The 14,032-nt window shown below is 54.3% G+C and overlaps 1 protein-coding gene across 7 annotated transcripts in view; it reads right to left on the bottom strand.

Annotated features, from left to right (window-relative positions):
- Positions 1-14,032, bottom strand: part of slc38a3a (solute carrier family 38 member 3a) — a 36,721-nt gene that overhangs the window by 15,419 nt on the left and 7,270 nt on the right. For 3 of the 7 annotated variants that reach the window (XM_018734113.2, XM_029247703.1, XM_018734112.1), the window contains exons 2-4: positions 4,959-5,134; positions 3,422-3,515; positions 3,185-3,300 (exon numbers count right to left, since the gene is read on the bottom strand). In XM_018734113.2, the coding sequence (XP_018589629.1) occupies positions 3,185-3,300; positions 3,422-3,515; positions 4,959-5,068 (320 nt within the window). In that variant the 5' untranslated portion in view covers positions 5,069-5,134. Of the gene's footprint in view, positions 1-3,184; positions 3,301-3,421; positions 3,723-4,958; positions 5,135-5,293; positions 6,013-7,482; positions 7,490-7,836; positions 8,444-14,032 lie in introns of those variants that run through there. The other 4 variants (XM_018734116.2, XM_018734117.1, XM_018734115.2 and 1 more) reach the window with 4 other exon arrangements.

Below are 14,032 nucleotides of genomic sequence, written 5' to 3'. Positions count from 1 at the left end.
ACTCTTGAGGACGGAGGTGGTGACATGAGCAGCTCACACATCCACTGGAGGCAAAAAAGTGGGAGAAAAACACAGAGCTCCCATGCATACAGGCGACCACAGATTTCCCAAAATACCCCAGCTTCCCGCCTGCATCTCCAGACATCTGTACAAAAGCCACAACTTTTGGAATTTGCGGACGAAACTTGATCTACGCACTTTCGCGGAGCAAGGCCTCCTTCTTCCCAACTCGTTTTGCTTTCGTTACTCCTGGCAACGGACGCCGGACCCCGGTCGCCTTTTACCCCGGCTCCGACCCCATCCCCCGAGAGGCAGGGAACGTCGGAGGAACCGCAGCAGGAGCGCGGTGCCGAAGTCCCGGGCCCCTTTTCCTCTGGATTCCACGAGTGGCTCGCTTTGTGCCACGTACAATGGCAACAATAGAAAGCGGAAAATTAAAATTCATTTTTTTGGGGCCCTGCAAGAGACAGCTACAAGCATGTGAGAGCATGTGACCGGAATGCGAAGGACTGGCAGATCTGTCTCAGCGAAGAGCCCCAACAAGGGATCACCTGATCGCCGCCCCTCTCCTTGCATTTCTGACTCCCGAAAGGTCATCTCCCCTACGCCGACGGGGCTGACTTCCGCAGGGCGACGAGGGGCAGAGCCGGGGCAAAGCCACCTTCCCAATGTGACCGGCCAGCTCTTGTTTTCACAGAACCCCAAACAACAGCATCCTCTGTAGCGCAAGGTTCCTCCGGGGATGTGCTCCAGCAACACCTCCATCGAGGAGCACAATCGCAGCCATTCATTCTTCCGCCGCGGGTCAGCGGACCGGTCCGGCCGCAGCTCCGAAGCCCCGGGGCTCCGAGACCGGGGTAGACTTGAGCTCCTGTCTAACGCCGAGCTGTGGGCCTGGAGGTAGATGCCTGACATTCTACTCAGCGACTGGTCTGGCCTGAGGCACATGGCATCCTCGCAAAGCATCCCACTAAAAAGAGACGGCAGGAACGGAGGGCAGTTATATTGTTTATTTTTCCATTGTCAAGCATTTCTCTCGCTTTTATTTATTGCTCCAATGGAAAGTGCAGGGTGCTCCTTTATAGGCCTTCTGTCCCCTCGGGGAAGCGGTGGCAAAGATTCAGAGAGACATGGCACACGGGGTGGGGGGGGGGTTGCAGCGATGGAAGCGTGGGGTTGTTATCACCCTAGAGCGCAGTAGAGACCACATGATAACCGCCCTCCCGTTCTCCCTAGTTTGATTCTTTCCTGTCCAGCCAGTCCATGCCTGACTATTTTCATCTTCCATCCCTTGCAAATCTCTCTTGTCCTAAAACTGTAATACGGTCAATACCGCAATTTAAAAAAATGCCGCGGAGAACCGCTATAGGACGACTGCTGCCACGTACTTCTCCGCCAGTCCGGGTCCTCGCAGCGTGCCACCGTGCGCGACTGAAAGTACGGATCCGGTTCCGGCTACGTCTACACGTATGGCGTCGCCGCGCCACGGCGACCGGGGACCTGCTAGGGACCGGCGGCACCGCTGCGCGTCACTGCCTTGGCCGCGCACGAAGAGCGGCGCGTGAAAACGCACGGAGCGTGACGCCGCAGTTACAACCCTAACCCGAAAAAGAATGTTGACTTTGGAAAAACGGTCTGGCGCAATTCCTGCCCTGCGAACGCGCTGCTGAGACGACACCCCCTCGCGGTCTAATTTTAGCAGCGGTGGACTTTGACAAATATTCGGCCCTGAGACCAAAGGCACCACCTTAACAAACACATCTTTGTACAGAACTTAAATCCCCAGGGCAGGAGGTGGAACGCATTCACCTTCGCCGCAATCGCGGCGTCTGTACGGCGGCATCCGGAAGATACTCGGTGTCCTTGGCAGCAGGACGGTGCAGCGATGGCGATATGTCGTAGGTCTCGCAAACTCCAAATCCCTCTACATATCCCCTGTATAAATAGTTTCTAACATGAACGAACGAGTAAAATCGCACCCGTTTACTGCAAAAGAAAGAAGCACTGGATGCGGCGATTTAGCATCACCGAAAGGCACGGAACCTTCTTTCGCTGCAACAACGCGTGAGCTCAGCAGCTCGGAGTCCCTCCTGCGCTCTCAGGATGTGTGAGAAACGCCTCTTCTGCGCTACACTAAACATCTGCGGAAAAATAAGGGTAAAAATGTGGCGTACCCTCGCTTCTGATGAATTTTTAATGCTGGGGAACAGGCCAAACTTCGCACGCAGGGTAGGTGGCGGCGTGGGAAAGGACGCGGGGCAACAAAGCAGAGGAGACCGAGAGAGACGGGGGGGGGGGACATTAAGCTCTCGTCGGCAAGCGGACGGGACCGGCGTCCCACCCGAAAGGCACCTGGCCACGCAGGAATTGGGGCAGCTGTCACTTGGAGGAGAACGCGAAGCCAAAGCAAAACGGTGACGCGTTGCAGCGCCTGTCACTTCGGCGGCGGGAGAACTCGTCCTCGCTTTGACTCCGTGCACTTTTTGACCGGGACGCAGCTGTTGTCCACGACTTTGTCGCGACACGCTCGTGAGCTCAGCAGCATTCGGTACTTAGTTCAAGGTGGCGCTACGGGTGGCCCGTCTTCCCGCCGTCCCCACAGCCACGAGCAAACATAAGGCTGCGAGCCTCCCGTGGACGTCCTTCATCTGCAAGCCTCGTCCTCGTCCTCACTATGAGCTGCTCTTCTCCGCTCCCTCTCGTTCCGCTTTATCTTTATTTTTTTAATTCGTATGTTTTTTCATCACCCATCAGATTCTTAAACCCTTCAAAACCTACTTCGCCTTTTACCGTTCTACATGCGAGGGGGGGGGTCCGGGGTTCGAGTCCCGCTCGGGGTGCCTTGCGGCGGACTGGCGTCCCGTCCCGGGTGCGTCCCCTCCCCCTTTCGGCTTTGTGCCCCGTGCGGCTGGGGACGGTTCCGGCTCACCGCGACCCCGCTCGGGACAAGCGGTTCCAGACAGCGCGTGTGTGTGCGCGTGTGTGCGCGTGTGTGCGTGTGTGTGTGCGTTCCACGTGCCAAGCGACATTAAGCTTTCATCAAAATACATTCTTGCACACATAACAAAGAGATTTTTTCCCCCTGATTTATGCACATTTGACTTTTCTTCTGGGAGAGCCAATGGAAGCGGGATTCACGCAGTACACAAATAAGCGTATTTTGTCGCTCGTGCGCGTCACTCACAAGAAGAGAACGATGCCAGTGTTGGCCATGGCGTACGCCAGTCCCAGAATTCCGCTGCCCATGATGGCGTTTCCCAGGTTGAACACCGACATGCCGAAAGACGTCTTCCCTTCAAACTGACAAAAGAGAGCAACCCGTTTACGTTGCGAAAGCTGCAAACGGCGACACGTACAGTTCATCGGGGGCGATGCGAAGAGGGACGCCTCTCGCTCCTCGAACTACAGCTGGGAGACTCACGTCAGTAAACTGAGTGGTTTTCATGTCCTCCGCGTTGGGCAGGAACCCTTGACTTTCTGCCAGGTTCCCCTCGGCCGGTTCCAACCTGTGGGGACTCAACGCAGGAAATCAAAGCGATAACCAGGCCTGCAAAGGATGTCGCATCTTTTCTCTTCTTAATGTAAGGAGACGACATCACGAATAGCAGCAATAACGACGCATCGTTTGTGGGAGATGCTGGAATATATTCGTCGGCCACGTGCGCAGAGTCACGCCGGAAGTTCGCACCGGTTATACGTACCTGGGGTTCTGGGCACAGTTTCTGGGCAGATCAGTCCAGGGAAGCAGGAAATGAAGAAACACATTTGCTCAGTAACACAGCTGTTGCAGGGAGCGAAACGTGCCATCGGTCCCGTTTTAATAGGACGCATTTAACGTCGACGGGCGAAACACCACTAGTGTACGCACGAGGACCCCGCTCTGCTTGGGCAGATACGGACTCCTCGGGAAAGCTTCCGAACACTTGGAATACATGCGTTTTGAGCGAGAAAACGGAGAGGATCCCCGAGAAGGCGGCGACGCGACACCGAGGACGCGGCGGTACCGCCTGTATCCATGGCGACGCGAAGATGGAACGTCTGCGCGACTGTCAAATGCCGAAGAGGGTCACCTGCGGGGTGGGTCTGCCTCCCGGACTCGAGTACGGAACGCCCACGGGGTTTTTTAGTTATTTGCGAGTGGACAAAACACGATCCAATTAGTTGGGCGCCAGCAGGGCAAAGGTCGAGAGGTGAATCCGACGTGAGCGTTTATTCCGAATAATTAATAATGTCGTCGAATAATTGAACAATTGAATAATTATTCTGAATCACGGAGAAACCTTTACGCAGCCACTCGTGTGACGTACAGAGGTTCCCAGGGTGGAACGTGACAAACCGGCCGTACTTTGGAATTACGTGTCCGCATCCAAGCGTCTCCTTCCGTCCACGCGAGGCCCTTTTCGTATTTTTCTCCGAGATGCACGTCGCTTTGGAGAAAAGCGTCTGCTAGACACATAAAAGCCAACGTATTTACATTCATTCATTTAGCTGATGCCACTTACAACAATGTATTCATTCATACAGCTGGGCGATTTTACCGGAGCGCTTCAGGTTAAGCACCTTGCTGATCGTGGTACTACGGCAGGAGGACGGGTTCGAACCGGTGCCCTTACCTGCCGGCCCTATTTTTTACAGGATGAGATTTTAAACGACTCCGGGGACCCCGGTACATGCGAGCAGAAGGAGGACTGCTGCGGACGCACGTGCTGCTTGACGCTTTTCTTTCACGTTTCATTTTTATGCGTCTTGCGCTCTTTGCTCTATTCATCAGCGCAGCGGGTTCCGTCTCGCGCGGTCGCTCCCGGCGCCGCATCTCGTAGGGCTAGAAAGCAGCGTGGCGCACGATCGTGCGCGGCGACGCGACGTCAAGAGGAGACCTTCGGGGTCCGACGCACGAACGCGAGCGTCGCCGAACGCGGGCACCCGGGGTCGACGGCGGCGTCTCATCGTGAACCTACTGGTCTGCGGCCTCCGCCGGCGTTTTCTCAGCCACGCTCGCGTTCTCCCCGACGTCGTGACCCTTCCCGTTGGGGACGGCGCCCATTTCGGATTGGGTTGCGGGCTCCATGCTCTTTCGCCGACCGTCCCGGGTCCCGTCCGTCTCGCGAGGGCCGAGCCGATTTCCCGCAGGGACCTGGAGAGGGGTGCAAAAACGCAGAGGCACGTCTGAGTACGTGAGCGAGCGGCCGCGTGCGCCGACCGCACGTCAGTACAGTCAGGACGGGTCCGCTCGCTCGGCGTCGGGGACGAACGCGTCACCGAAATGGACCCAAGGGAACGTGAAGGAGCGTACATTTTACTTTTGGCCGACGCGGTAAGAGTGCGCGGCGCGAGTGTCTCGGAACTCCTGGGCTGCGGGTTCAAATCCAGCTCGTTCTATGCTCGGCGCGCACGTTCTCGCTGTACCCAGACGGTTCCCTCCGCGGACGTGCTTCAGGTGGACACGCGCGCCGATGATAAATCGCCCTCGTTGATTGTCCTGCGGTCGGATCCGCCCCCCGTCAAGGACGTACTCTGCCGCGTTCCCAGTCTGCTTACGAAGCGCGTGCGGGACTCGCTCATCTAGTTGCGAACGTTTCGGCATCTTGCGAGACGCCCTCGTCATCGTTGCGTAGATGCGGAAATAAATATTTCATCAAAATTACCGAGCCCCACGTGCTCTTACTGACCCTCCGAGGCGACCGGTCTCTTCACTGACTTCTAACTACACTTCCAGGACGGGGTCCAAATCGACGTGTCCCTGCGCCGGTCAAGCGGCTATGAAAAATGGACGGATGGATTTGGTAAAGGGCACAAGTGTTACATTTTATAGTTTTTTTATTTACATTTGTTAGCGTTATACGGTGCATGATTTACATCTAATTTTCGCATCTATCAGAACGTGAGTTTTGTGACTCACATGAAGACAATGTGTTTGTGATCAAAGGGGGTCACTGCAAATAGCTCACATCGCCCGAACCGCTCGTCCCATACGGGGTCGCGGCGAAGCGGAGCCTAACCCGGCAACGCGGGGCGTGAGGCCGGAGGGGGAGGGGACGCGCCGAGGACGGGACGCCGGTCGGTCGCAAGGCACCCGAGGCGGGACTCGAACCCCGGACCCACCGGAGAGCGGGACCCGGCCGAACCCGCCGCGCCCCCGCTGCAAACAGCTGCACGCATCAAAAAAAAGGGCAAAATGGTAACAAGTGACGAGTCGGTCAGAGGCTGTTTGCACGGAGTATCGTCATCATCGTATCGACGGAGGGTAAAAAAAGTTCTTTCTGTCAATGCAACTTTCCACGGTCAGCAGCACGTGGCAGGAAGAGCGAGCGAGCGCAAGCAAAGCGCGACGAAAGCAGAGGAACGCGAGCGCTGAGGGGAGACGATCCGACCCGACCGGGCTTTCCAGAAGCGTCTGGGAAACGCGTTTACATTCCGAACTGCTTTTTTACAAAGAAAATAGAGACCTTCGGAAGAAAAGAGCAACTCACTGACACCTTCCTCTCTGGAAGAAAAACACCAGCTAGTGCCTGGGGGGGGACCCCCATTGAAAGCGGCGCAGCGCGACGGGACACAACGAACGTTTCCAAGGAATCTCCGGCGTTACTCAATCGCTCGCTTCCTTGTGCTCCCCGACAGGTATTTTCCTCTCGAGGCACAAAAGAACGCAAGCGGCGACGATGACACGCCGGACTCTCTCAATTCCCACCCCGCCGTCTTCACGGCCGCCGTCCCCCGGACCCCGCGGTTCCGTCGGAGGTCCGGGTCCAAGAATCCTCCGGCGGTGCGCGACGACGACGCGCCGCGTCCAGGTTCCCGCTAACGGAACCCCCCCCACCCCCAGCTCCGCTCTGAAAGGGTCCTCCTAATTTCCCATTAGCTATGCGGCGAAAGGGTGCGCCGACGGAGCCGCTCCACAAACAGGAACGGATGAAAGGGGGCAGAACCAGCTCTGACCAGCTTAGAACCGGTTCTGGCCCTCGCTCGAAACTCTTTGTGTCTCTCTTTTTCGCTCCTTTTTTTTAATTAGGAAGAGCTTAACATGACGGCAGCCCTCGCGCTGCTTTAAGCTCTTTCCGGGCGCGCTCTCGGAGCCCCCCAGCCCGGGTAACCCGCACCCTCCCCGTCCGACTTTTTACATTTTATTTTTTTTTTTTTCGAAAAATTTCATGGATCGACCGCTCCAGGAGGTGAATAGCCAATAGTAGGTGTATCAGCTCCTCCGACAACACCTTCCCATATTAGCAGTTCCACCGACTACGTTAGGCGCCTTACTGCACAGCCAGGGCCTTCTGTTCCGCCGACTAAAGCCGGGCAACGTGGCCGGGCAGCAAAACACGGCACACAATGGCGCATGTTGTGCAGTTTCCTGGGAACGGGCCGGAGAACAGCGGCGCTATTGTGCCAGCATCATTATACCGCCAGGCCCCTTGGCTGCTGCTCGCCGGGGCACTCGAGGGCTGAAAAGGTAATTCATTGCTCCCTAATTGAAAAGACGGCAACCTTAAATTCAGCGGATGCCAGGCTCCGGGCTCGCGCGGCGCGTCGATGGACAGGGCGGCGGTGTCGCGCCGCGCCGCGCCGCAAAGGGCGCTCCCTCCCCGAAGCCTCCTCGAGTCCTGCGAGCGCGCCAATCGCGGAGAGGACAGGGAGCACGGGCGGCAGAGGGGCTGGACCGCGGCGGCGCGAACGTGAGTGCCTGGCGCTCCTCGGAGGGCGGGGGTGGGGGTCAGCCGCTTTAGATGCCGGAGGGGCAGCCGAGCATAAATTACCGCGCACACTGACGCGCCATTAACTCGCCAAAGCTACATGTGCCAGCCATCAGCTGGCTGTAAAAAAAAAAAAAAAAAGACTTACTTTTAGGAATTTAAGGCATTTCAGCACATTGGAAAGAGTGCGGGAATCGGTGTCTTTTTCACCGCTTGCTGCCTAAGCGCAGTTTGCAGCTTCCTAAAAAACTGCGTCGCAGATTCCCGAAAAGCGTGCGTCAACGCTAACGCGGAGCTTCGCGTCAGGGACAAACTCCGCAACGTGACTTTTCCATTCAGTTCATTACCTGCACTTTGTACTCGCGTCTCTCTGCGCTGATTATTCGGGACAAACACGGAGCGGGACGGTGACGGAATAAACGTTAATGTATGATTTGATCTCTCGAGAACTCTTTTTTCGCAAGGCCGAAAATTCCTGCTTTGCGTCGCCTCATTTAAAAGCACCGACTCACTGAGTCAACAAAGCGTCGGGGTCGAACTTGATATTTTTACTCTTCATTCTTACTTGCATCGCCGCCAGAGGCCTATTTACTTAAGGCACTACGACAGGAAGTCCAAATTAAAAGGCTAACTCGCACGTCCAGCCTCTCGAGAGACACGGATGGACAACTTTAATTACGTGACGCCTTTTTAATGAATCTCTGCTTACGTTAGCGATGCCCGCGAGTAAACGCGTAAAAAACAACACTGAGAAGCACGTTTAACAGGAGCAGCCGCACACACACGCACACACACACACACACACACACACGCACACACACACATCTCACAGCAGCAGCTCTAGTTGCAAACGGTTCCTGGAAACAGCAGGCGCTTCGTAGTAAAACTCGCAGGTTTCACTAGATTCTCGACAGAAATCCACCGTCGTTTCTCTGGCGCACGGAAGCGAATACATTCATTTTCACCTCGTCTTTTCGAGCGCTAATACCAAGGCAAGCAGCTGCGCCCGGTGTGAAGCGCCTGCTCCACATCTCGTCCGCGCTTCCTCCCTCCGCCGGCGGCGCGTTCGGGAAGGCCGAGGGCGATGAGGCGGCCGACCGGACGGAGAAGCGCCGCCGCTCGGCACACCTGGCTTTCGTACCTGCCGACGAGGACGGGCCGGGGAACGACCGCTGCCCGACCGCTGCCCGACCGCTGCCCGAGAAGAGCCAAAGCGATTAAGGGATTTCAGCGGCCATTCAACAAAAACCCAGCGACAGGCATGTGTCAAATTTTCAGCTGGATAGTAAAGCCGGTCGCCGGCTGCTGTTCGTAGGACCGTCGGGATTAGGCCTCAATGGGCCGGAAATCACGATGATCCACCATCGCGTCACGGCCGCTGCTCCGTAATCCCCGTCTAAAAATATCCTAATCGCAGCATTCACCGATGTCCTAAAAACAAGCACGGCGAGCCGATGCTGCCTTCGCGCAGGGGACGTACGTGCGATGAGCGTCCGCAGGGAAGCTGCAAATAAACCCATTTACACACGAAGCAAACGCTGCGGCGGCTGGCGAACGGCAGGCCGTCTATTCCCTTCCTGTTCACGGCGAGCGTAACACAAGAGAGCTCTTCATGCAACGTTTAAATCTGGACGCTGCAGCCGGGCTGTGACGGGAGCGCCTCCGTGGCCCGTCCCGTCCCTCGGTACCCGGAGCCTCATCCCAGGCCTGGCCCTCCGCAGCCTACGCCGACTACACGCGCCCCCCGAGAGCTAACAAGCACCCAGTTCCCACGGTTACAACATCTTCTCGACGACGACGACCTAGACGCCGCATTACACGCGGAACATGTTTCGGTGCATCTTCTCACTGACGTACATACCATTGAGACCTAACAGTCCTTGCTCTTGCCATGTTGATGGAGAGCTGTACTCTGCCATACTATAGCGGCTTACAAAATATATTTTGGAATGCATTCCGTACTAGTTTTTTCAATTGGTTTTCTGAACAGCAGAGGGAGAGAACAACACCGAGACACTGCAAACACGTCCACAAGCGTAGAGCCAGGGCTTAGGGTCAAGAGGGTACAGTTAACAGGGGTGTGATCATATAGCACTTTCCGGTAACTTCCAGAAGGACGTCCACGTGTTCCAGAATTCATCAGAATTGTCGGGCAAAACTAATGTCGGTTTTTTAAGAGGGAGAAATTTAAACGCTTCAATCATCCACATTCTTACAGAGTGAAAGTTCTCGTGTCGACCACAGCATTAAAATATACATACATACATACATACATACATACATACATACATACATACATACATACATACATACATACATACACACACACTTTCTGAACCGCTTGTCCCATATGGGGTCACGGAGCCTAACCCGGTAACACAGGGCGTAAGGCCAGAATGGGAGGGGACACACCCAGGATGGGACACCAGTCCATCACAAGGCACCCCAAACGGGACTCGAACCCCAGACCCACCAGAGAGCAGGACTGTGGTCCAACCCACTGCGCCACCACGCCCCCGCGCCCCCGTGCCCCCTCTGCATTAAAATACATTTCTTCTCAAACCCTAAACACATGAATACAATGAAATACAGTGCTTTCGGAAAGTATTCACATCCCTTTGCTTTTTTCACATTTTTTTCATGTTGCAGCCTTATGCTAAAATCGTTTAAATTCATTTTATACCTCAGTCTACACTCAATGCCACATAATAAAGTGAAAACAGAATTTTAGAAAATTCTGCAAATGTATTCAAAATTAAAAACAGAAGTATCACCAACATCAGTATTCAGACTATTTACTTAGTTGAAGCACGTTTGGCAGCGATCACAGCCTCGAGTCTTCTTGGGTATGACGTGACAAGCTTTGCACACCTGGATTTGGGGATTTTCTGCCATTCTTCTCTGCAGATCCTCTCAAGCTCTGTCAGGTTGGACGGGACCGTTAGTGTACAGCTATATTCAGGTCTCTCCGGAGATGTTCCATTGGATTCGAGTCCAGGCTCTGGCTGGGCCACTCAAGGACATTCACAGAGTTGTCCCTAAGCCACTGCTGTCTTGTCTTTGCTTTGTGCTTAGGGTCATTGTGCTGTTGGAAGGTGAACCTTCAGATCAGGCTGAGGTCCAGGGCAGATTTTCATTAATTATATCTCCGTACTTTGTTCAATTCAGCCTTCCCTCAAGCCAGAATAGTCTCCTAGTGCAGAGCTAGCTACTGAAAAACAACCCCACTGCATGAAGCTGCCACCACCAGGCTTCACTGTTGGGACGGTATTGTGCAGGTGATGAGCAGTGCCTGGCTTCCTCCAGACACGATGCTTTGAACCGAGGCCAAATAGTTCAGTCTGGGTTTCATCAGACCAGAGAATTTTGTTTCTCACAGTTTCCAACTCCAAGCGGGCTTTCACGTCTTTCAAAGAGGAGAGGCTTCCGTCCGGCCCAGATCGGTGGAGTGTTGCAGCGATGATTGTCCTTCTGGAAGTTTCCCCTACCTCCATACGGGATCTCTGGAGCTCAGCCACAGTGACCACTGGGTTCTTGGTCACCTCTCTTACCAAGGCCCTTCTCCACTGATTGCTCAGTTTGGCCAAGCAACTCTAGAAAGAGTTGTGGTTCCAAAAACTTCTTCCATTGAAGAATTATGCAGGCCACTGTGCTCTTGGGAACCTTCACTGCTGCTAATTTTTTTTTTTTTTTTTTTAGCCTTCCCCAAATCGGTGCATCACCACAATCCTGTTTCTAAGCTCTGCAGGCAGTTCCTTTGAACTCATGGCTTCACTTTTGGTTTGATACACATTGTCAGCTGTGGCACCTTATATAGAGAGGTGTGCGCCTTTCCAAATCATGTCCGATCTGTTGAATTTACCACAGGTGGACTCAAACAAGGTATAGAAACATCTCAAAGATGATCAATGAAATGGGATGCACCTGAGCTAAATTTCAAGTATCATAGCAAAGGGTCTGAATACTTATTTTAATGTGATATTCCAGTTTTTCTTAGAGGGGGTGCAGTAGCACAGCGGGTTTGGCCTAGTCCTGTTTTCTGGTGGGTCTGGGGTTTGAGTCCCGCTTGGGGTGCCTTGCGACGGACTGGCATCCTGTCCTGGGTGCGTCCCCTCCCCCTCCAGCCTCATGCCCTGTGTTGCCGGGTTAGACTCCGATTCGCAGCAACCCCGCTTGGGACAAGTGGTTTCAGACAAGTGGTTTTTACAAATTTGCAAAAATTGCTAAAATGCTGTTTTTGCTTTGTCATTATGGGGTATTTAGTGTACTCCAATGAGGGGAAAAAAATAGAAATTTATACAATTTTAGCACAAGTAAGCGACATAAGAAAATGTGAAAAATGTGAAGGGGTCTGAATACTTTCTGAATGCACTGCATACATTTAGTTTCAATTTTTGTAAAAGGATCATCCGAAGAAGTAAATCCTTACCTTGTTCAAATTCAACACACAAAGACGCAGAGCACAGCTAGGAGCAGTACCGTCCGCCCCAAATACAGCTCAGTGAGCACCCTGGGCCATGTTTCTTACCTCTGGGGTCAGAGGGCCGAGCAGAAAGCTCTACCTCGCACCTACTGCCTCGCAGACCAAGATCACGGAAATGGAGCAGGTGCGGACCGCTGATGAAAGAGCCGACCTTGCCGACCCTCTCCGAGATGACCAGGGCATCGAAAGGAAGGCGCGTCACAAGCAGTCGTCAAAGGAAGCGGAAACACACGACTAACCAAAGCCAAAAGTGCAAGCTCTCACTTTTAAATACAACTATGAGAAATGTGTGTATTCATGTCATCAGTGTTGAAGGCATTTAACATCAACCGGTTAAATTTTCGAAAATATCAACATTTTGAAAACAGAAGCTCGTTTCCACGTAACATATTATCTTTACTTCTCAACGTAATTAAACTAAAGCATTATATTCTGAAAAAACAAAAACTGCTTAAGCCTTTAAAACTTTACATTCTTTATTTTACTCCATATGTGTTCCATACGGCGAGGGGCACAGCGGGTTTGGCCGGGTCCTGCTCTCTGGCGAATCTGGGGTTCGAGTCCCGCCTGGGGTGCCTTGCGACGGACTGGCATCCCGTCCTGGGTGTGTCCCCTCCCCCTCCGGCCTTATGCCCTGCGTTGCCTGGTTAGGCTCTGGCTCGTGGCAGCTTCAGCCTGTGTGTGTGTGTGTGTGTGTGTGTGTGTGTGTGTGTGTGTGTGTGTGTGTGTGTGTGTGGACATTAGCGCAAAAAACACAACTAAGGATTGGTCGGTGTCACCCAGTGTGGGGTAGGCTCCGGTTCGCCGCGACCCCTGCTCGGGACAAGCGGCTTCAGGCAGCGTGTGTGATCCATACGGTTCCATTTGTGCCGAGCACCGTGTTTATTACATTAATGGTTTCTAATCAAAGACTAACCCGTCTAGCGCTGCCCGATACGGCGCTGCTAAGACGGATCCGAAATGCCGGAACAGCTTCCTTCCCCGTCACATTCCTATCACGGACGAGCAGGACAGCAGGAGATGAAATAACCCCGGAGCCGACGTGCCGCGCCGAGCGCTTGGCCTGTAAATCAGCATTAATAAGCATCCAGTGCGGATCCAGGGAGTCCGCTGCCGCTCCAGTGTCCCGCGGCAGGAGCGCGTCGTCGGCGCTCGCAGTGACTCACAAACAACGGAGCTATTAATAGCGCCAGCTGTCCTGTCCATCCTGCTGTAGCACTTTGCTCTACAGTCCTGCTCACAAGGGCAGAGACAGGTAGAGACGCCAGCAGGGGGTTCAGGTGACGCATTTTATACGCACCGCCCCGCGAAGCTGCCCTTCTAAAGCAAAACGAAAACGGTGACGTCGGAGAGGTTTGGCTCCGGCTGACAAAAACACGGTACAAGATGCGTATGTAACCGGAGCGTGTGCGAGCTTTACACGTGACCGTTTCCAAGAGCCCCCCCGTCGCACGGAGCAGCGGAGAGAGGGGCCGTCAGGCTGATACGAGCCATTCGCGCGGTAAGTCCGACTCGCTGATCCGCTTAAGCGTCGAGCTCCGCGGCAGCCGCCTCAGCCCGCCCCGATGCTGTGCTTCTGACGCATCACGTGACGCTCCCGACAGCAACGCCGTTTTCTCCTTCCCCGCTCGCCGAAAGCAGCTTAGAGGAGTCACGGCCAGGCGAGAGCACGTGCCGGCATCATCGCATGAAGCTGAATGAAGGGCCCCTGAAATCCAGGAAGATGTGCGGCCGCGCACGAGCAGGTCAACGGGAACGCTAAACACGGTACATACACCGTAAACATAACAACGTCGGTAAACTAAGGGGCCGCGTTTATTCCTGCGGGCTTCCAGGATTCATCCGGCGACCTCGCAGTTCC

Source organism: Scleropages formosus, chromosome 22 (genome assembly GCF_900964775.1).
Source record: "Scleropages formosus chromosome 22, fSclFor1.1, whole genome shotgun sequence".
Classification (NCBI taxonomy): domain Eukaryota; kingdom Metazoa; phylum Chordata; class Actinopteri; order Osteoglossiformes; family Osteoglossidae; genus Scleropages; species Scleropages formosus.
Note: the sequence above shows the minus strand (reverse complement) of the source record. Positions and strands in the feature narration are given on the sequence as shown.